The sequence below is a fragment of the Salmo trutta genome, chromosome 19 (assembly GCF_901001165.1).
Source record: "Salmo trutta chromosome 19, fSalTru1.1, whole genome shotgun sequence".
NCBI classification, from domain to species: Eukaryota; Metazoa; Chordata; class Actinopteri; order Salmoniformes; family Salmonidae; genus Salmo; species Salmo trutta.
The window spans coordinates 54529445-54552518 of record NC_042975.1 but is presented as its reverse complement, the minus strand read 5'-3'; the positions used below and the strand labels follow the sequence as shown (position 1 = coordinate 54552518).

Here is a 23074-nt window from a genome sequence, read left to right as displayed (position 1 = left end):
CCACCCTACCTGACACCCTAGACCCACTCCAATTTACTTACCACCCTAATTGGTCATCAGACGACGCAATCGCCATCGCACTGCACACTGCCCTAACCCATCTGGACAAGAGGAATACCTATGTAAGAATGCTGTTCATTGACTACTGCTCAGCATTTAACACCATATTACCCTCCAAACACGTCATTAAGCTCGAGACCCTGGGTCTCGACCCCGCCCTGTGCAACTGGGTCCTGGACTTCCTGACGGGCCGCCCCCAGGTGGTGAGGGTAGGTAACAACATCTCCACCCAGTTGATCCTCAACACTGGGGCCCCACAAGGGTGCATTCTCAGCCCTCTCCTGTACTCCCTTTTCACCCATGACTGCATGGCCATGCACGCCTCCAACTCAATCATCAAGTTTGCAGACGACACTTCAGTGGTAGGCTTGATTACCAACAATGACAAGATTGCCTACAGGGAGGAGGTGAGGGCCCTCAGAGTGTGGTGTCAGGAAAATAACCTCACACTCAATGTCAACAAAACAAAGGAGATGATCGTGAACTTCAGGAAACAGCAGAGGGAGCAGCCCCCTATCCACATCGACGGGACAGTAGTGGAGAGGGTGGAAAGTTTTAAGTTCCTCAGCGTACACATCACGGACAAACTGAAAGGGTCCACCCACACAGACAGCGTGGTGAAGAAGGCGCAGCAGCGCCTCTTCAACCTCAGGATGCTGAAGAAATTCGGCTTGTCACCAAAATCACTCACAAACTTTTACAGATGCACAATCGAGAGCATCCTGTCGGGCTGTATCACCGCCTGGTACGGCAACTGCTCCGCCCACAACCGTAAGGCTCTCTCTCCAGAGGGTAGTGAGGTCTGCACAACGCATCACCGGGGGCAAACTACCTGCCCTCCAGGACACCTATACCACCCGATGTCACAGGATGGCCAAAAAGATCATCAAGGACAACAACCACCCGAGTCACTGCCTGTACACCCCGCTATCATCCAGAAGGCAAGGTCAGTACAGGTGCATCAAAGCGGGGACCGAGAGACTGAAAAACAGCTTCTATCTCAAGGCCATCAGACTGTTAAACAGCCATCACTAACACTGAGTGGCTGCTGCCAACATACTAACTCAACTCTAGCCACTTTAATAATGGAAAAATTGGATGTAATAAATGTATCACTAGCCACTTTAAACAATGGCACTTTACATAATGTTTACATACCCTGTATTGCTCATCTCATATGTTTATACTGTACTCTATACCATCTACTGCATCTTGCCATCCTGATGTAATGTATCACTAGCCACTTTAAACAATGCCACTTTATATAATGTTTACATACCCCACATTACTCATCTCATATGTATATTCTGTACTCTATACCATCCACTGCATCTTGCCTATGCCGTTCGGCCATCACTCATTCATATATTTTTATGTACATATTCTTACTCATTCCTTTACACTTGTATGTATAAGGTAGTTGTTGTGAAATTGTTAGGTTAGATTACTTGTTAGATATTTCTGCATGGTCGGAACTAGAAGCACAAGCATTTCGCTACACTCGCATTAACATCTGCTAACCATGCGTATGTGACAAATACAATTTGATTTGATTTGAAATAGAACCAAGTTATTTTTTAGTTGCTGGCCACGCATATGAGCAGTGTGGGTGCAATGATTCAATAACATGTATGCGTAAATATATTTTGCAACGCTCGCACACGGGACGTGTCCGGTCTGGTCAGCATGTAAATATACAAATATGTATTTTACAGTTATAAGGAAGGTGAAATCTTATAGTTAGTCATTTTATAAATTGATTATACTATATTTAGAATAAATATAAGTAATTTCAAACCTTATTCATACAGTTTTGTTGAATAGGAAATACATCATATTAAACATTTAATATTTTCATTATATTTCTGCTATGTACTTGAGCTCAAAAGTGACTACACTTCAGCAATGTGTAACTATTTTTACCAGAAAGGTGAGATTTTAACCTTTCTTGGAGTATGCAGCATTACTAGTTATTATTTATTTGTATTTGTACTTATTAAGGATCCCCATTAGCTGCTGGTAAGGCAGCAGCTTCTCTTCCTGGGGTCCAAACACAAGGCATTTACATTACATATACAGTACCAGTCAAAAGTTTTTGACACACCTACTCATTGCAGGGTTTTTCTTTATTTTTACTATTTTCTACCGACTTGTTAGATTTTTGTGACTGCACTTGAAGAAACTTTCAAAGTTCTTCAAATTTTCCGGATTGACTAACCTTCATGTCTTAAAGTAATGATGGACTGTCGTTTCTCTTTGCTTATTTGAGCTGTTCTTGCCATAATATGGACTTCTTCTGTATACCACCCCTACCTTGTCATGCCAAGAGTGTAAAGCTGTCATCAAGGCAAAGGGTGGCTACTTTGGAGAATCTCAAATATAAAACATATTTTGATTTGTTTAACACTTTTTTGGTTACTACATGATTCGATATGTGTTATGTCTTCACTATTATTCTACAATGTAAAAAATTGTAAAAATTAAGAAAAAACGTTGAATGAGTAGGTGTGTCCAACTTTTGACTGGTACTGTAAAACAAAAGATAAAACAGTACAAATGTTAAAACAGTACATCATCTAACATTATTAAGCCACTAGATATCTACAATACAACAATATTACAGTGTAGGTGTGTGTAGAGTGCGTGTGCTAGCGCTTGTGTGCGTTTGAGTGTGTCTGTACCTTTGTGTGTGTCTCTTCTCAGTCCCCACTTTATGGCCCTCTCATGATAAATAATTACTTTTGGGGATTACGTAGATGACATTTAATAGGTTAAAGAATGATGTAGCATATGAAAAGGCCTGTTGTGTCCTTGAGACAGTGCCGGTACAGTATGTTGTTGTTGTGTTTTAGGGCTCTGAGTCATATATACCAAGTGACAGACCAGGACAAACACTGGTGGGGTCAGACTCAGAACCCAACTAACTGTATGTGATGTGATGTGTGTGTGTGACAGGAGGGATGAGGGACTGACAGGGCCTAAGAAGGGCCCAGGGGACAGATCAACCTCAGGGAAAGAACTGAAGAAGTTCTCCTCCTCCATCATGGAGTACAAGGTGAGCTCAGCTAAAATCTTTCCCTTCCCTTTTCTTTTCTGTCCCTCCCATGAAGCTATTGCAGAAGTGTAATTAAATAAGTCTGACAGCCATTTGTTGTCCCCTTTAGAAGAATAAAGCTAGTACATTCGGGAGTGACAAGAAGAGGAAAGAGTTTCTCCAGAAGAAACAACTGACTGCTCTGAAAGCACAGAACACAGAGAGGTGGGTACAGTACTTTTACAGCAACTGTAAAACTCTCTTTGTGCTACTCTCTTTGTGCTTATGACTAATTACTGTTAAACTTTTACCCCAATTGCATGAGTGTGTGCGGATGTGGGCTTATGCAAGTGTACATGTGTGTCCTTACCTGCATGTATGCTCCACTCACATCTGTGTGTCAGGGAGTGTAAGGCGGTGGACACCATGCTGAACCAGCTAGCCCCCCTGGTGCGCCGTCACCAGCGTCGGAGGCGTCTGAGACAGGTGTGTTCTGAGGAGTGGCTGTGGAGGTGTCACCTCAACCTTAGCATCGCCAGGGCTCACCTGGGACTACTGAGAAGGAGCCTGGAGAACCACCAGGGCCTTGGGGCCCTACAACACAGGTAAATATAGACACAAACACACGCATGCATACATACACATATACACACACACATACAGATCACTGTTTCCCACATATACATACTGTACCCTTGTCACGCTATCATTCCCTCCAGATTGTACTGTGCTGGCTCAGATGTTTTCTTTTCACAATCACTGTCCTTTCCAGCACGATTCTCTAAGAGTGTAGCTAAAAGTGAGCTGAGCTAGCCCTATAACGTATCTGGTGCCAGCTCACTTTCAAGCGAGCATAGGAGAATAGTTAGCTACATTTCTGTGTTTTATTGATCGTACATATATGAACATTATTTTTGTGTACATTTTACATTTTAGAACAAAGACAATAGACCATGATGACATTTTTGTTCTTGTAGCTACAGCCAGCTGCCTCCGTTGTTGTTCTCCCTGGCCCACTCTGGTACTCTGGTGAGGGGGAGGAACATGCATCAGCACATCGGAGTCCCTGACCTGATTCCCCCGACCCCCAAAGCCACGCCCCAGCCCTGCCTCAGAGCCAACCTCCACAAGGCCAAGGAGAGCGGACAGGGTAAGGAAATAACTAACTAAACTAGCTAACTATCCTCAACACTCTTTCTCTCCCTGTCTTTCTTTTTTTCTCTTTTGCTGTCTATATCTCTCTCACTCTCTCTCTCCCTATCTCTCTTTTTTTTTGACCCATCACCAGAGGGGGCAGACATCAGAGGACAAGAACATTCTTCCTATCTTTTACTCTTTCTCTCTCTCCACCCTTCAGCTGCCACCACCACCAGTGGAGAGGACTTCAACACGACAGAGAGCAGTGAGCAGGACTCTCCCCGTATCCAGCCGGCTGTGGACTCGGACTATAGTGAGCCCTCAGTGATGACCACCTCCCCGACCAGACGCACCGCCACTCAGCTGCTAGAGTCACTCAACAAGGCTGCCCTGCACCTCCGCAGAGCCATGGTACCTGATATACACACACAAACAGACACGGATGCATATACACACAAACACATACAAACAGGCAACAAAAATTAAATATGCATGCACTGTATGTATGCATACATGCGCCCACACACACTCCAAAATGTAAACCGTAACGTCAGTACAAACAATATCTGTATTTATGTTGAGAGTGTAATGTGTTTGGCAATGACCTGTATATTGGTATGTTTATGTATGGTATTTATGAAGGGTGTGTGTGTGTGTAAACAGGTACTTGCCCATCGTGGGGGCCACTGGACAACGTTGCAGTGTGTGTGTCGGACACTATGGGACCAGGGCTGTACCATCACTCTACTAGTAGACAGGGGTGCATCCATGGAGCCCCCCATCCCTTTAACATTGGACCAGCTCAAACACTGTCCTCACCCCTTTGTTTGAGCTGGCTACAGACCTCATCATGAACATGATGGAGAAGATGCAGGTCTGACTTTATCACTTTACTCTTACAGTCCCATGCTTTTGAGCTCGATTATTGCTCAACTCATAAATATACTAATTTGTCTACACAACTTCACCAAGCAGTTGATATTGCTAAAGCAACATCAAAGTAATGTATAAACTAATGTACAGTGGGGTCCGAAATTATTGACACCCTTGATAAAGAAAAGCAAAAATGACTGTATATAATAAATAATTCAAATACTGAGCTACACTGAATACAAAACATATTTACAACACCTGCTGGTTCCATGACATAGACTGAGCAGGTGAATCCAGGTGAAAGCGATGATCGCTTATTGATGTCAGTCAATATTAGGAAGGTGTTCCTAATGTTTGGTATACTCAGTGTTTATTGTATGCAAAAAAAAGGGACATTATATTATTTAATGCTATTGCTCAGAGATATAACTTTTGTTTAACAGGTAATATATACTGAACAAAAATATAATCGCACATACAACAATTTAAAGGATTTTACTGATTTACAGTTATATATAAGGAAATCAGTCTATTTAAATACATTAGTTAGGCCCTAATCTATGGATTTCACATAACTGGGAATACAGATATGCATCTGTTGGTCACAGATACCTTAAAAAGGTAGGGACGTGGATCAGAAAACCAGTCAGTATCTGGTGTGACAACCATTTGTCTCATTCAGTGCGACACATCTCCTTCTCATAGAGTTGATCAGGCTGTTGATTGTGGCCTGTGGAATGTTGTCCCACTCCTCTTCAAAGGCTGTGCGAAGTTACTGGGTATTGGGAACTGGAACATGCTGTCATACATGTTTATCCAGAACGTCACAAACATGCTCAATGGGTGACATGTCTGGTGAGTATGCAGGCCATGGAAGAACTGTGACATTTTCAGCTTCCAGGAATTGTGTACAGATCCTTGCAACATGGGGCTGTGCATTATCATGCTGAAACATGAAGTAATGGTGGCGGATGAATGGCACGACAATGGGCTTCAGGATCTCGTCATGGTATCTCTGTGCATTCAAATTGCCTTCGATAAAATGCAATTGTGTTCGTTGTCTGTATTTTATGCCTGCTTATACCATAACCCCACTGTCACCATGGGGCACTCAGCAAACAGCTCACCCACACGACGCAATACACGTACGTGGTGTGCGGTTGTGAGGCCGGTTGGACGTACTGCCAAATTCTCTAAAACGACATTGGTAGAGAAATTAACGTAACATTTTCTGACAACAGCTCTGGTGGAAATTCCTGCAGTCAGCATGCCAATTGCACGCTCCCTCAAAGCTTGAGACATCTGTGGCAGGCATTGTGATGTGTGACAAAACTGCACATTTTAGTGTGTCCTTTTATTTTCCCCAGCACAGATGCACCTGTGTAATGATCATGCTGTTTAATCAGCTTCTTGATATGGCTTCGTGATTATTGCAGCTCAATGGGGGTAACTTTTGTTGACAATTTTGGAAGCAAAACATGAGGATGGGATCCACCCAAATCATTTGGGTTCCTGGATCCTTTCACAGCATTATAAGGCTGCGTTGAGACAATGACTTATCAATGACCCATGTCAAGCTCATTTAATCCCTACCATTGTGTCGCTGAGTTATCATAATGCTTTAGCAAATGTATATTATACCAGGGGCGTTGGTAGACACAATGTAAGTAACCAAATGTATGTCCACCTAACTGCCCTCAATGCCTCTGCTGATCCTACAGCTATTTTATGCAGCAATTATGTGTCTATGAACCAGATTTAGTCCACTGTGTGCAGCTCACCCTGCACTAACATAAATAACAGGAGAATATCTACTTCTGCTAAACTTCCCAGTAAAGCAATGAAAACAAGCAAGCATTCCAGAAAACTGCTCAAAATAGTTAACAAGGTTCATGAAATGAATAACTTGCTAGTAACAGATGACATTCATATTCTGACTATATCTGAAACTCACTTAGACAATACCTTTGATGATACAGTGGTAGTAATACAATGTTATAACATTTACAGATAAGACAGAAATGTCAATGGTGAAGGTGTTGCTGTTTATATTCAGAACCACATTCCTGTAAAGATTAGAGAGGATCTCATGTTAAATACTGTTGGAAGTAATGTGGCTACAGGTTCATCTGCCTCACCTAAAGCCCATTCTTGTGGGAAGCTGCTATAGACCACCAAGTGGTAAGTCAGTATCTGGATAATATGTGTGAAATGCTTGATAATGTATGTGATATCAACAGAGAAGTATATTTTCTGGGTGATTTAAATATTTACTGGCTTTCATCATGTTGCCCACTGAAGAAAAAACTTCAAACTGTAACCAGTGCCTCTGCAACCTGGTTCAGGTTATCATTCAACCTACCAGGGTAGTTACAAACAGCACAGGAATGAAATCAACATGTATTGATCACATCTTTACTAAATGTGTGCTTGAAAGCAGTATCCAGATCCATCGGATGTAGTGATCACAATATAATAGCCATATCTAGGAAAACCAAAGTTCCAAAGGTTGGGCCTAATATAGTGTATAAGAGGTTATACAAGAAGTTTTGTAGTGATTCCTATGTTGTTGATGTAAAGAATATTTGTTGGTCCATGGTGTGCAATGAGAAGCAAACAGACGTTGCACTTGACACATTTATGAAATTGCTTATTCCAGTTACTAATAAGCATGCACCCATTAAGAAAATGACTGTAAAAACTGTTAAATCCCCATGGATTGATGAGGAATTGAAAAATTGTATGGTTGAGAGGGATGAGGCAAAAGGAATGGCAAGTAAGTCTGGCTATACAACCGATTGGCAAACGTACTGCATATTGAAAGATAATGTGACTAAACTGAATAAAAAGAAGAAGAAACTATACTATGAAACACACATAAATGACAAAGAATGATAGTAAAAAGCTTTGGAGCACCTTTAATTATATTTTCAGCTCCATAATTCATTGAATCAGATGGCTCATTCGTTACAAAACCCACTGATATTGCCAACTACTTTAATAATTTTTTCATTGGCAAGATTAGCAAACTTAGGCATGACATGACAGCAGCAAACGCTAACACGACACATACAAGTATATCTGACCAAATTATTATTGACAAGAATTGTAATTTTGAATTCCGCTTGTGGAGGAGGTGAAAAAATGATTGTCTATCAACAATGACAAGCCACCAGGGTCTGACAACTTGGATGGAAAATTACTGAGGATAATAGCAGACGACATTGTCACTCCTATTTGCCATTTCTTCAATGTAAGCCTACTAGAAAGTGTGTGCCCTCAGGCCTGGAGGGAAGCAAAAGTCATTCCTCTACCTAAGAATAGTAAAGCCCCCTTTACTGGCTCAAATAGCTGACCAATCAGCCTGTTACCAACCCTTAGTAAAGTTTTGGAAAAAATTGTGTCTGACCAGATACAGTGCTAGTTTACAGTAAACAAATTGACAACAGACTTTCAGCATGCTTATAGGAAAGGACGTTCAACGAGCACAGCACTTACACAAATGACTGAGAGAAATTGATGATAAAAAGATTGGGGGGGCTGTTTTGTTAGACTTCAGTGCAGCTTTTGACATTATCGATCATAGTCTGCTGCTGGAAAAACGTAAACTACCGTTCAAAAGTTTGGGGCCACTTAGACATTACCCTGTTTTTGAAAGAAAAGCATATTTTTTGTCCATTAAAATAACATCAAATTGATCAGAAATACAGTGTAGACGTTGCTAATATTGTAAATTAATATTGTAGCTGGAAACTGCTGATTTATAATGGAATATCTACATAGGCGTACAGAGGCCCATTATCAGCAACCATCACTCCTGTGTTCCAATGGCACGTTGTGTTAGCTAATCATTTTATAATTTTAAAAGGCAAATTTATCATTAGCAAACACTTTTGCAATTATGTTACCACAGCTGAAAACTGTGTGGTCAAAAACAAGGACATTTCTAAGTGATCCCAAACTTTTGAATGGTAGTGTACATACACACACATGATAACATACACACTATACACACACGTACACATGGATTTTGTGTTGTAGATATGTGGTAGTGGAGTATGGGCCTGAGGGCACACACTTCGTGTGTTGTGAATTCTGTATAACTGCCTTAATTTTGCCAGACCCCAGGAAGAGTAGCTAATGGGGATCCATAATATATACAAATACAAATATGGATGGATTATCTTGACAAAGGAGAAATGCTCACTAACAGGAATGTATACAAATTTGTGCACAAAATTTGAGAGAAATTATCTTTTTGTCCATATGGAAAATGTCTGGAATATTTTATTTCAGCTCATGAAACATGGGACCAACTGTCACATCTTTCGTAGTTATTGGACCAAGGCGCAGCGGGTTGAGTGCTCATAATTCACTTTTATTGAACACGAAAACGTACGAATGAACAGGATGCAGGCTAAACACAAAGCTATGCAACTACAACTACTCACAATACCCCATACAAAACTACCCCTATACATAGGACCTTCAATCAGAGGCAACTAGAAACACTTGCGAGGGGCTGGGATCGCTCGCACCGGACTGTGCGTGCGCATGGGCGAGATCGTGCGCACTACCTCATACTCCGGCGCTCTCCACTCCAAATGCTTCCCATAATAAGCACGGGGAGTTGGCTTAGGGCTCACCCTTGGCCCAGCCAAACTCCCCGTGTGCCCCCCAATTTTTTTTTATTGGGGGTGCCTCTCGTGCTTCTCCATTGGCGCGTACAAAGCCTCATACCGGCGCCGCTCCGCCTTCGCTGCCTCTATCTCCTCCGGTGGGCGACGGTATTCCCCAGCCTGGTGCCATGGTCCAGCCCCGTCCAGAATTTCCTCCCATGTCCATGATTCCACGAAGCTCCGCTGCTGCTCCTTCCTCCGCTGCTTGGTCCGTTTGTGGTGGGTAGTTCTGTCACTTCTTTCGTAGTTATTGGACCAAGGCGCAGCGGGTTAAGTGCTCATAATTCACTTTTATTGAACACGAAAACAAGAAAATGTACGAACGAACAGGATGCAGGCTAAACACAAAGCTATGCAACTACAACTACTCACAATACCCCATACAAAACAACCCCTATACATAGGACCTTCAATCAGAGGCAACTAGAAACAGCTGCCTCCAATTGAAGGTCAAATCAATAAACTGAACATAGACGTAAACAACCTAGAACTAACATAGAATACACTAACCTAGAACCTAAACCTAAAACCCCGGTACACTCTAAACCAACACCCTTCTACATAAACACATAGCCCAAAAAACCCTGAAACACTGCATTCATATTTTTGTTCAGTAAATATATATTTTTCAAAAACATAGGGGTCAAAATTATTGAAATTGATCATTTTGACCTCTACCTCTTTGAGAGAAAAAAAAGATTACTCGTTAAACAAAATATCTTTCTTTGAGCAATTGGTATTAGTATGAAATAATATAATGTCCCCATTTTTTTCTCCATAAAATATAGCTCAGTATTTGAATTCTGTATTTTATTCAGTCATTTTGTCTCATCAAGAGGGTCAATAATTTCAGGCCCCACTATATGTACGTATGTACAGTACATTGAAACACCCTTCATGTTTTATACAAATATCTTTAACTTGAGTCAAAAATATAATTAAATAGTTGACACCACTATTATACCATGTGAATAATTGTACTTTTGTGTGTCTGTTTCCCTCCATCCGTCCTTAGCTCTGGCAGGTGTTTGAATTGGAGGATGAGGAGATGGAGGCCAGCATGCATTTCTCCGCCCCTCTGGATGACGGTACCCTGGTGGACCTGAGATGGATCAGGAGCCTCACCCTTCACACCCTTGAGCTGCTCTACCTCAAGGCTCGCTGGGAGACTCTGGCTCACCTCGCCCTGCTCTTCAACTCACACACACGGTAGGTAACATCCCTCACACACACACACACACACACTCTCTCTCTCTTGCTCTCTCTCTTTCTCACACTCTCTCTTTCTCACACTCTCTCTTGCTCTCTGGCTCTCTTGCTCGCTCTCTCGTTCTCTCTCTCTCTTGCTCTCTGGCTCTCTTGCTCGCTCTCTCGTTCTCTCTCTCTTGCTCTCTCTCTTGCTCTCCATACACACAGTTGACCCTGCTCTTCAACTCACACACATGATAGGTAGTTTCCATCCTGTCACAGGGAGGTGTGCGTGCCTGCCTGCCTGCCAGTACTGTCTCTGTCCTATATGTTGTGCATCCCAGAGAGCGCTACACCCACATGATCACTCCTATCCTGGTCCACGCTCAGAGGAGACTGCTAGAGAGGATCAGCTACTTCGGAGGACCTCCGGTCCCTCAGCCACACTTCATCAAAACGCAGAACCTCACTGGAGAGAAGGTTAGAGGGAATAGACACAAGCTTTTACCACCCAATGAACAGGGTGTCATACTTGATCTCAATGTCAGGACACTAATCCATTCCTAAGGCTTAGTGTGGACTAGAGGATAACTCTGCTTCTATGGGGTATGGTTTATAATGAATACTGTAGGGACAGAATTGAGACTACTGCTGTGTGTTAGGATGCTGTTTGTGTGTGAAGAGTGGGTGTACAGTGTGTGTGTTGAACAGTCTCTACCCCTGCGTGTCAGATCACCAATAAGAACTATGCAGGGAGACAGCTGCTGAATTGCTGGACTCCCCCTGCTGTGCCTGCCCCCAGACGAGGGTGCAACACTCCCACCAACCCAAACGCCGAGCTCCTCGAACTCTCTGGTACGGCAATCCAGTAGCAGCTGGAAATCAATCAGTCAATCAATTAATCATATTTTATTGCTATAAGTCGATAAGCCTAGCACTTTTATTGATATAGGCCAACCTTATTATGCTATTTATTCCAGGGCTTGACATGAACTTTTTTAGCAACTTGTCCTTTGGACAAGTAGGACCCGATTTGTTTTACTTGTCGAAAAGTTCAAGTCACTTGTCCCTCCAAAAATGTAAATAGTTTTTAACACATTAGATGCATTAGTAGGCGACACTGCCTATTGGCTTCTGATGCATATTCAAGGAGATGTGGGTAGCTGCATCCCAATATGGTGACAGAGATTGGGTAGTGGGTGTGTCGAAAGGAAATTAGTGGGCGTGTTGAAAGGAAAGTAGTGGGCGTGTTGAAAGGAAAGTAGTGGGCGTGTTGAAAGGAAAGTAGTGGGCGTGTTGAAAGGAAAGTAGTGGGCGTGTTGAAAGGAAAGTAGTGGCGTGTTGAAAGGAAAGTAGTGGGCGTATCGGGGGCGTGTTGAAAGGAAAGTAGTGGCGTGGTTGAAAGGAAAGTAGTGGGCGTGTGGAAAGGAAAGTAGTGGGCGTGTTGAAAGGAAAGTAGTGGGCGTGTGGAAAGGAAAAGTATGGGCGTGTGGAAAGGAAAGTAGGTGGGCGTGTGGAAAGGAAAGTAGTGGGCGCGTGTGGAAAGGAAAGTAGTGGGCGTGTGGAAAGGAAAGTAGTGGGCGTGTCGAAAGGAAGTAGTGGGTTTGTTGAAAGGAAAGCAATGAGGCTGATGCAATAGATCCAACATGATCATTTATTTCTTCATATTTTAAGCTCAACAATGCGCAAATGGCTGTAGGCTACGTAGGAATGTTCCAAAATGCAATTAGCGGAAAACGCCTTTCTCAAAAGTTTGAGCAGTTTCATGTAACAGAGATGAAAATATCCAATAGAAATTAAGAAAGAGGTGAGATCTAACTAGCATCTAGCATGGGTTACTTACAGTGCCTTTGGAAAGTATTCAGACCGATTGACTTTTTCCACATTTTGTTAAATTACAGCCTTATTCTAAAATGGATAAATAACATAAAATGTAGTTTACAAAACAATGCTGACCGCCTTCGCTCAGATTCAAGGTGGGTGATGAACGGTGCACAAATGTCATGGTCCTTCACTCTCCGGGCTATATTTATGTCATTAAGAGTCTCGTTAAAGTTTGGCTACATTTTCTGGATGTCAGCATCGGTTTGGCTGTAGCCAAAATATGTATTGTATATCACCTACACTTTGAGATGTAGGCTTTTTTACTTACAGTATGTACATGAAAAATAGATGAAATAGAATATTATTCCAATGTTTGCCTTTCAATTATTTTCAGTGTAATTGTTTGATTTTGAGATTTTTTTTCTATATTCTTCTTGGACAACAATTTTAATTTTTTTACTTCTCCCGGACAAGAGGACAAGCGTTAATGTCGAGCCCTACATTCAACCATTCATTTTTTAAATAAATCATCAGTCATTCTGGTCTGTGGGTATATTGATGTGTCGCCGAAGTCATATTGTGGTGTGTGTGTGTGTTTTGGTCTGTTGTAGAGGTGCGCCGGGCCATGTGTGTGGTGTGTGTTCCTCTGGATGTGGAGGATACACTGTGTTGTTTCAGGGAGGCCCTGGAGAAGGGCCATCACACTCTGCAGAACTTCCAACACAGCCGCACACTGCTACTACTGCTGCTGGCACACACACAGCCCTGTGAGTACATCCTTTCTATCTCACTTTGCTGTGTGTTTGTGACTCTGGCCTTTAGTCAATCACATTTTGCTCATCTCCTGCGTCCTTCTCGCCTCATTTTAAAAAAGGTCAAAGTTAATCGAGGAGAGTCAGCGAGTGAACGTGGATTGAAATGCGCTTGAAATGAGACGGTCCTTCTCCACTTGCGCATTTTTAGGCAAATTAAGTTTACAGGGGTGGATCAAAACAAATGAAGTTAGAAATGTTAGACATTTTATAGATAAATAGCGTATTGTTTTTAAACGTGTGCATATTTTTTTCCTTTATCAAAACAAAATCTGATTCAAAAGGGGTGTTGCAGATTTTGAAAATATTTCGCTGTAGGATACACATGAATATCCTCGATGAAAGGTGGCTATCGAGGAGGGGAGGACACTCTTCCGTTTGCCTACTAGTGAATTGACACACTCCTCGACCACTCAACCACTTATCCGGGTTTCCGGGTCACAAGAGAGAGGACGGAGGACTGTCTTTTTCCTAAATGAGATAACCCCTGTCTGTTGCCGAGTGGCGGGAGGAGGAGAAAGAAAGAGACAGCAGCAACCAAGCCGACTCGCATTAGTTACTAACTTTTAGCTGCCAAAGCTATGTTTTTTATCATCCAATCTGATTACATAGTACCTGTTTTGACTGCATCAAACCGAGAAGAGAAGACAGTTAAGCTAGCTAGGTAGCTTGGTTGGCTAATCAAATCTACATAGGCTGCGCTTTCACCCGTCCTGCACAATAACAACAGCAGCTCTAATCAATGTATTAAGGAACAGCCTACCTCTTGGCCCTTGGTCGTTGAAACGTATCCTTCTCATTTAACTTTTAATTCCGTCATTTTAATTGCATCTTCCATTGATCTCCTAAGTTGATTGCCACAACAGACACAGAGTCAGAGGCTAGTGCCGCTTTGATGGCTTGTGATTGGCCGACAAAAACAAAAAGCTACACGCCCCACTCGTGAAAAACACGCGCCTCTCTCGGGTTCGTGTGGACCCGTGAAGACCCCTACTGTGTATACTTCTTCAACTATAACCATATTACATTTCCATGAATTAACATAGGTTTGAATGAGAACCATAGGAATACAGAGGTAGCTATTCAAAATGGTCCTGCTCCTTGGCCAATTAAGCTACAAGGCTAACTTATGAACATTCAGGCTATCCTAACTTATATCTACACTGAGTGGACTCAAAACATTAAGGACACCTGCTCTTTCCATGACATAGACTGACCAGGTGAATCCAGGTGAAAGCTATGTTTCCTTATTGATGTCACTTGTTAAATCCACTTCGATCAGTGTAGATGAAGGGGAGGAGACTTTTAAGCCTTGAGACAATTGTGACCGACCGTCTCGATTCGATCTTATGTAGCAACATTTGAAATTGTGTTTTTTACATTGGATAAAGTAAAGACTCTGAGCTAGAAAATGGTATATCATACAGTATACTACATTTGAGGAAAAATGGGAAAGTAATTCTGCTTTGAAAGTTGATAAACTTGTAACCCCACTTTTGAGAAAATGGACTTTGAATATTTTGGTACACCTTAGCCCCACCCTTCTCTTTAAGGATTCACATGTGAGGCCTTGTGCTAAACAGTGAGTATGGTAGTGAGTGTACTAAACAACCAAAGATTTCAAGACTAAAGGCTGATTTATAATATGTCTATCGACATGTCTGTATAGACATTAGCACATTAGAGGCTGCTGCCCTATATACATATACTTGAAATCACTGGCCACTTTAATAAATGGAACACTAGTCACTTTAATAATGTTTACATATTTTACACTACTCATCTCATATGTATATACTGTATTCTATTCTACTGTATTTTAGTCTATGTATTACTCATCTCATATGTATATACTGTATTCTATTCTACTGTATCTTAGTCTATGTATTACTCATCTCATATGTATATACTGTATTCTATTCTACTGTATCTTAGTCTATGCTGCTCTGACATTGCTCATCCATATATTTTTATATTCTTAATTCTATTGCTTTACTTTAGATTGTGTGTATTGTTAGATATTACTTGTTAGATATTACTGCACCCTTCGAGCTAGAAACACAAGCATTTTGCTACACCCGCAATAACATCTGCTAAAGACGTGTATGTGACCAATATGATTTGATTTGATTAAAGTTGTCGCAGTGACAACTGTAATGGTTGTTCGACATCAAACTTGTCGAGAAAGTACCTATGAACACAAAAGCGACAGGCTGTATGACATCAGCAGCGAATAAACCCATCCATTTAAAAATGAATTTAGTATATGTCAATCTAGCAAACCAGGCAACTAAAAGCAACTTTCTAAACAATGTTTTGGTTAGTTTCTAGCTTATTAGTTCAAATAATGATCATATAGCTGACAACGTCTTAAATGTTCCACATTTTTATTCATTATTACAGAAAAATAAACTCACAACAAGCATTATTTACAAGTTAATGGCGAGCTAATTACAGAAAATCGCTTACGGTTGTGAATGTGACGAAATAAAAGCAGGGCCTTCAACTGGAGAATTTAACAACTTGGACACTGTCTCGTTAAATCCTGTTAAATCCTAATTTGACTTTGGTGCAGGTCATGTTGTTCTTCACATTACTGTCTCTGGTAAACACACACTATATCAAATAATGTACATTTGTCACATGTACAGAATACAGAAGGTGTAAACGATACAGTGAAATGGTTACTTGGATAGTGGAGTCTTTTATTTAGACATGTAGCTAGCTAGCTAAACAATGAAACATAATCCCAACTCCTAACGTTACTACCCTGCATGAATTTAACTAGGTTCATTGTTAGCTAGCTAGCTAACATTAGACTATATCTAGCAATGCAAATGAGATATGAATAATATTACTACACAGATCATACACGTAACGTTAGCTTGCGAGCTAGCCAGCCAGCTAATGTTAGCTAGCTAGCTAACGGTATGCTTTAACTTGCAATGAATTCGACTTTGTGATCAAATTAGAAATGTATAATATCTGAAAATGTTGCTAACTAGACTCTCTTACCCATATACTATATATATACACTGCTCAAAAAAATAAAGGGAACACTTAACAAGACAATGTAACTCCAAGTCAATCACACTTCTGTGAAATCAAACTGTCCACTTAGGAAGCAACACTGATTGACAATAAATTTCACATGCTGTTGTGCAAATGGAATAGACAACAGGTGGAAATTATAGGCAATTAGCAAGACACCCCCAATAAAGGAGTGGTTCTGCAGGTGGGGACCACAGACCACTTCTCAGTTCCTATGCTTCCTGGCTGATGTTTTGGTCACTTTTGAATGCTGGCGGTGCATTCACTCTAGTGGTAGCATGAGACGGAGTCTACAACCCACACAAGTGGCTCAGGTAGTGCAGCTCATCTAGGATGGCAAATCAATGCGAGCTGTGGCAAGAAGGTTTGCTGTGTCTGCCAGCGTAGTGTCCAGAGCATGGAGGCGCTACCAGGAGACAGGCCAGTACATCAGGAGATGTGGAGGAGGCCGTAGGAGGGCAACAACCCAGCAGCAGGACCGCTACCTCGGCCTTTGTGCAAGGAAGAGCAGGAGAAGCACTGCCAGAGCCCTGCAAAATGACCTCCAGCAGGCCACAAATGTGCATGTGTCTGCTCAAACGGTCAGAAACAGACTCCATGAGGGTGGTATGAGGGCCCGACGTCCTCAGGTGGGGGTTGTGCTTACATCCCAACACCGTGCAGGACGTTTGGCATTTGCCAGAGAACACCAAGATTGGCAAATTCGCCACTGGCGCCCTGTGCTCTTCACAGATGAAAGCAGGTTCACACTGAGCACGTGACAGACGTGACAGAGTCTGGAGACGCCGTGGAGAACGTTCTGCTGCCTGCAACATCCTCCAGCATGACCGGTTTGGCAGTGGGTCAGTCATGGTGTGGGGTGGCATTTCTTTGGGGGGCCGCACAGCCCTCCATGTGCAACCTCAGAGGTAGCCTGACTGCCATTAGGTACCGAGATGAGATCCTCAGACCCCTTGTGAGACCATATGCTGTGCGGTTGGCCCTGGGTTCCTCCTAATGGAAGACAATGCTAGACCTCATGTGGCTGGAGTGTGTCAGCAGTTCCTGCAAGAGGAAGCCATTCATGCTATGGACTGGCCCGCCCGTTCCCCAGACCTGAATCCAATTGAGCACATCTGGGACATCATGTCTCGCTCCATCCACCAACGCCACGTTGCACCACAGACTGTCCAGGAGTTGGCGGATGCTTTAGTCCAGGTCTGGGAGGAGATCCCTCAGGAGACCATCCGCCACCTCATCAGGAGCATGCCCAGGCGTTGTAGGGAGGTCATACAGGCACGTGGAGGCCACACACACTACTGAGCCTCATTTTGACGTGTTTTAAGGACATTACATCAAATTTGGATCAGCCTGTAGTGTGGTTTTCCACTTTAATTTTGAGTGTGACTCCAAATCCAGACCTCCATGGGTTGATAGATTGGATTTCCATTGATTATTTTTGTGTGATTTTGTTGTCAGCACATTCAACTATGTAAAGAAAAAAGTATTTAATAAGATTATTTCTTTCATTCAGATCTAGGATGTGTTGTTTAAGTGTTCCCTTTATTTTTTTGAGCAGTATATTTCTGTACAGCACTTTGAGATATCAGCTGATGTAAGAAGGGCTTTATAAATACATTTGATTTGATACATGGATGAACGCTTTTCCCTCTCTGTCACAGATGCCATGGTTGCCCTTAGTTTGAAGATGTACTCCGGAGACAGGTGTTTTATACAACAGCCTTCTGTGTTCTCTTTTCCACTCCCTCCGCATTTGCAATCAAACGCCTGAATTTTCTCCATCTCCTTAGCTATCATATTCTGCTTCCACCGATTTCAAAACTCGGTCATCTTCGTGATATATATATTTTTTAAAGAATGACCTACACATACTGAGTCTTATGTTATAGAAGGAAGCGTGCTACATGGCAGACCAATCTGAACTCGTCGCTCTGCATGTCCAGCCCATCCATTATCTCAGCCAATCATGGCTAGCAGGAAGGTTCATATAGCTTTTTCCATTGCTAAACCATCTAGGCACGTGACTTAACCATTTTATTTGTATTTACAGATGATATACCAGTTTGTTATTAAGGTACATCAGCGTTCACATGTTCCAGGAGGCATTCCTGCTAAAAATGCCTCTCCTGTGAAAAAGTGACGCACGACATAAGCCTAGTTTCCTGAAACGAGTCACCATTAAGACATGGATTGTGTACAGTGCATTTGGAAAGTATTAAGACACCTTCCCTTTTTTCACATTATGTTTTGTTACAGCCTTATTGCTCCAGAGCGCTCACGACCTTATTTCCCTCATCAATCTACACACAATACCCCACAATGACGAAGCGAAAACAGGTTTTTAGAATTAAACAACAGAAATACCTTATTTATATAAGTATGCAGATCCTTTGCTATAAGACTAGAAATTTAGCTCAGGTGCATCCTGTTTCCATTGATCATCCTTGAGATGTTTCTACAACTTGATTGGAGTACACCTGTGATAAATTCAATTGATTGGACATGATTTGGAAAGGCACACATCTGTCTTTATAAGGTCCCACAGTTGACAGTGCATGTCAGAGCAAAAACCAAGCCATGAGGTCGAAGGAATTGTCCATAGAGCTCCGAAACAGGATTGTGTTGAGATCTTCAATGCTGAATATTACTTCAGCATTGAAGGTCCTCAAGATCACAGTGGCCTTCATCATTCTTAAATGGAACAAGTTTGGAACCACAAAGACTCTTCCTAACAGCTGGCCGCCCGGCCAAACTGAGGAATAGGGGAGAAGGGCATGGTCAGGGAGAACTGACCAAGAGTTCCTCTGTGGGGATGGGAGAACCTTCCAGAAGGACAACCATCTCTGCAGCACTCCACCAATCAGGCCTTTATGGCCGGACGGAAGCCACTCCTCAGAAAAGGCACATGAGAGCGCACTTGGAGTTTGCCAAAAGGCCCCTAAAGACTTTGAGTCCATGAGAAAAAAGATTCTCTGGTCTGATGAAACCAAGATTGAACTCTTTGGCCTGAATGCCAAGCATCACGTCTGGAGGAAACCTGGCACCATCCCTACGGTGAAGCATGGTGGTGGCAGCATCAAGCTGTGGGGATGTTTTTCAGTGGCAGGGACTGGGAGACCAGTCAGGATCGAGGAATAGATGAATGGAGCAAAGTACAGAGAGATCCTTGATGAAGGATCAGGACCTCTGACTGGGGTGAAGGTTCACCTTCCAACAGGACAATGACCCTAAGCACACAGCCAAGACAACGCAGGAGTGGCTTTGGGACAAGTCTCTGAATGTCCTTGAGTGGCCCAGCCAGAGCCCGGACTTGAACCTGATCGAACATCTCTGGAGAGACCTGAAAATAGCTGTGCAGCAACACTCCCCATCCAACCTGACAGAGCTTGAGAGGATCTGCAAAGAGGAATGGGAGAAACTCGCCAAATACAGGTGTGCCAAGCTTTGTAGCGTCATACCCAAGAAGACTCGATGCTGTAATTGCTGTCTAGGGTCTGAATAAAGTAAAGGGTCTGAATACTTATGTAAATGTGATATTTCAGTGTTTAATTTTTAATACATTTGCAAAAAAATCTAAAAACCTGTTTTTGCTTTGTCATTATGGGGTACTGTGTGTAGATTGATGAGGTTAAAAAACTATTTAATCCATTTTAGAATAAGGCTGTAACATAACAAAATGTGGACAAAGTTAAGGGGTCTGAATTCTTTCTGAATGCACTGTCTGTGTGCCATTCAGAGGGTGAATGGGCAAGACAAAAGATTTAAGAGCCTTGGAACGGTGTATGGTAGTAGGTGCCAGGCGCACCGGTTTGTGTCAAGAACTGCAATGTTGCTGGGTTTTTCATGCTCAACAGATTCCTGTGTGTATCAAAAATGGTCCACCACCCAATGGACATCCAGCCAACTTGACACAACTGTGGGAAGCATTGGAGTCAACATGAGCCAACATCCCTGTGGAACGCTTTTGATTCTTTGTAGAGTCCATGCCCCAACTAATTGAGGCTGTTATGAGGGCTAAAGGGCATGCAACTCAGTATTAGGAAGGTGTTCCTAATGCTTTGTACACTCAGTCTTGTCACGGTTATCGCTGGTGAAGGAGGACCAAAATGCAGTAGGACTGTGTTTGTTCATTTTGAACATTTATTAAATCAAAATGAACACAAAAACAACAAAACAAACTCACAATCACCGAACAGTCTTCTCAGGCTCATATATGCTAGACAAGGAACAATCTCCCACAAAACCTACACCAAACAATTACCCATATATAGGACTCTCAATCAGAGGCAACGAGGAAACACCTGCCTCCAATTGAGAGTCCCAAACCCAATCAACCTAACATAGAAATACATAAACCAGACTACACATAGAAATACATCAACATAGACCATAACTCAAAACCCGGAAATAATAAATCAAACGCCCTCCTAACTAACACACCACCCCGAACCACATAAAACAAATACCCTCTGCCACGTCCTGACCAAACTACAATAACAATTAACCCTTATACTGGCCAGGACGTGACAAGTCTATTGACATTAGCATAAATTATATGAAATGTTCTCATCTTAGCGAAGCCTAATGAAGACAATATACAGTTGTGAATGCTACACTATTTTTGTGGAAATGTATTCTTTGTCTTAACTGATTTCACTGCATGCTTGATACTATGCCTATGAAACTGACATCTGTGTCTCTTTGCCAGTGTTTGAGGTTCCATTCTGTAAGGAGAACAGTAGCAAGGCTCAGGGTCATGGCAGGGTGGACTTTAACGTGACGGTGTGCACTGCCCCGGCCATCGGCCCTCCAGACCTGACCACTGAGGACTACAGCACCCTGAGTTCTATCTACGGCTGCCCTCTGCCCCCCAACCAGATACACACGGTCATCAACTCCTATAGCAACTCCATACGTAAGAGACATGACCCATATAACACTTTAAAAAAAAACGTTTTACACATTTTCCTGATATCCAATTGGTAGTTTACGACCTTGTCTCATCGCAGCAACTCCCCAACGGGCTCGAAGGTCGACACATGCGTCCTCCGAAACATGACCCACCACTCCGCGCTGCTTCTTAACACACTGCTCGCTTAACCCATAAGTCAGCCGTACAAATGTGTCGGAGGAAACACTGTTCAATTGACGACCGAAGTCAGCTTGCAGGCGCCCAACCCGCCACGAGTTGCTAGAGCGCGATGAGCCAAGGAAGCCCCCCGGCCAAACCCTCCCCTAACCCGGATGACGCTAGGACGATTGTGCGGCGCCCTATGAGCCTTCTGGTCATGGGATCGAACCCAGGCTGTAGTGGCACCTCAGCTGCGATGCAGTGCCTTAGACTGCTGCACCACTAACATAGTTTTTTTTTTTAAAGCTACAGTCACACTGTTACTCTTCACCACTCTATCGCTGGTCACTAGTCTACCTGTTAGCTTCACAATACCAGTAACTGTCGTCAGACCCATATTCCACTTGTATCTGCAAATAAATGGTTGTGATTGATCCTTCTGATTGTGCTGGATATTTGTTTCTGGGTGTGTTTTTTAATGAAAGATGAGGGACACTGGACTTTTTTTTTTGTACTTCAATCTAGAGTACCTTCAGGCCAACAACCATGACTCTCTCAGGGTACAGGCTCTACATGACCTTGGAAACCTGCACTATTATAATGGAAACAGAAGGTAAGATATGACCGTACTCATAATGTACAGCACTATTTGTATTGTGTTTAATTTGTATGTCTACATGATTATATACAAAATTGTTGAATACCAATGTTTTTTCTTATTCTGTGTGATTCTGCTTGTAACCCAAGGGCAGCTCATTCCTACTGGAGCAAGGCAGTGGACTGTGCCCTGCAGAGCTCTGGGGTGCTAGACTCATGGGACGGGGTGTCGTGGGGTACAAGTTCCTTCCAACACCAACCCACCCTGAAGCAGGCTGGAGTCTGGGGCTGTCTGCAGGGAGCTTTACTGACCGCTAAGATCGCACAGTGAGTCTCTGAGTAAAGTCTGTACCAACTTTAGTAGCTAACACAAGCATACAGTATACAGTGCATTCGGAAATTATTCAGACCCCTTGACCTTTTCCACATTTTGTTACATTACATTCTTATTCTAAAATCGATTAAATGAATAAAAATCCTCATCAATCAACACACAAAATAAAAAAACATGAATACTTTATTTGTGTAAGTATGAGACTCGAAATTGAGTTCAGGTGCATCCTGTTTCAATTGATCCTCCTTGAGATGTTTCTACAACTTGATTGGAGTCGACCTGTGGTAAATTCAATTGATTGGATATAATTTGGAAAGGCACACATCTGTCTTTATAAGGTCCCACAGGTGACCAAGAACCAGATGATCACTCTGACAGAGCTCCAGAGTTCCTCTGTAGAGATGGGAGAACCTT

The 23074-nt window shown here is 42.5% G+C and overlaps 2 protein-coding genes across 5 annotated transcripts in view; both read left to right on the top strand.

Moving 5' to 3' along the window:
- Positions 1–5062, top strand: part of LOC115153783 (cilia- and flagella-associated protein 54-like) — a 62721-nt gene extending 57659 nt beyond the window's left edge. The window contains exons 30-35 of the mRNA XM_029699358.1: positions 3016–3115; positions 3225–3319; positions 3499–3699; positions 4072–4244; positions 4452–4642; positions 4895–5062. Coding sequence (XP_029555218.1) covers positions 3016–3115; positions 3225–3319; positions 3499–3699; positions 4072–4244; positions 4452–4642; positions 4895–5062 — 928 coding nt within the window. The remainder of the gene's footprint in view (positions 1–3015; positions 3116–3224; positions 3320–3498; positions 3700–4071; positions 4245–4451; positions 4643–4894) is intronic.
- Positions 5043–23074, top strand: part of LOC115155001 (cilia- and flagella-associated protein 54) — a 75383-nt gene continuing 57351 nt past the window's right edge. For 3 of the 4 annotated variants that reach the window (XM_029701769.1, XM_029701770.1, XM_029701771.1), the window contains exons 1-8: positions 5043–5105; positions 10799–10992; positions 11316–11451; positions 11703–11826; positions 13407–13562; positions 21367–21573; positions 22255–22342; positions 22477–22653. In XM_029701769.1, the coding sequence (XP_029557629.1) occupies positions 5082–5105; positions 10799–10992; positions 11316–11451; positions 11703–11826; positions 13407–13562; positions 21367–21573; positions 22255–22342; positions 22477–22653 (1106 nt within the window). In that variant the 5' untranslated portion in view covers positions 5043–5081. Of the gene's footprint in view, positions 5106–10798; positions 10993–11315; positions 11452–11702; positions 11827–13406; positions 13563–21366; positions 21574–22254; positions 22343–22476; positions 22654–23074 lie in introns of those variants that run through there. The other variant, XM_029701772.1, reaches the window with a different exon arrangement.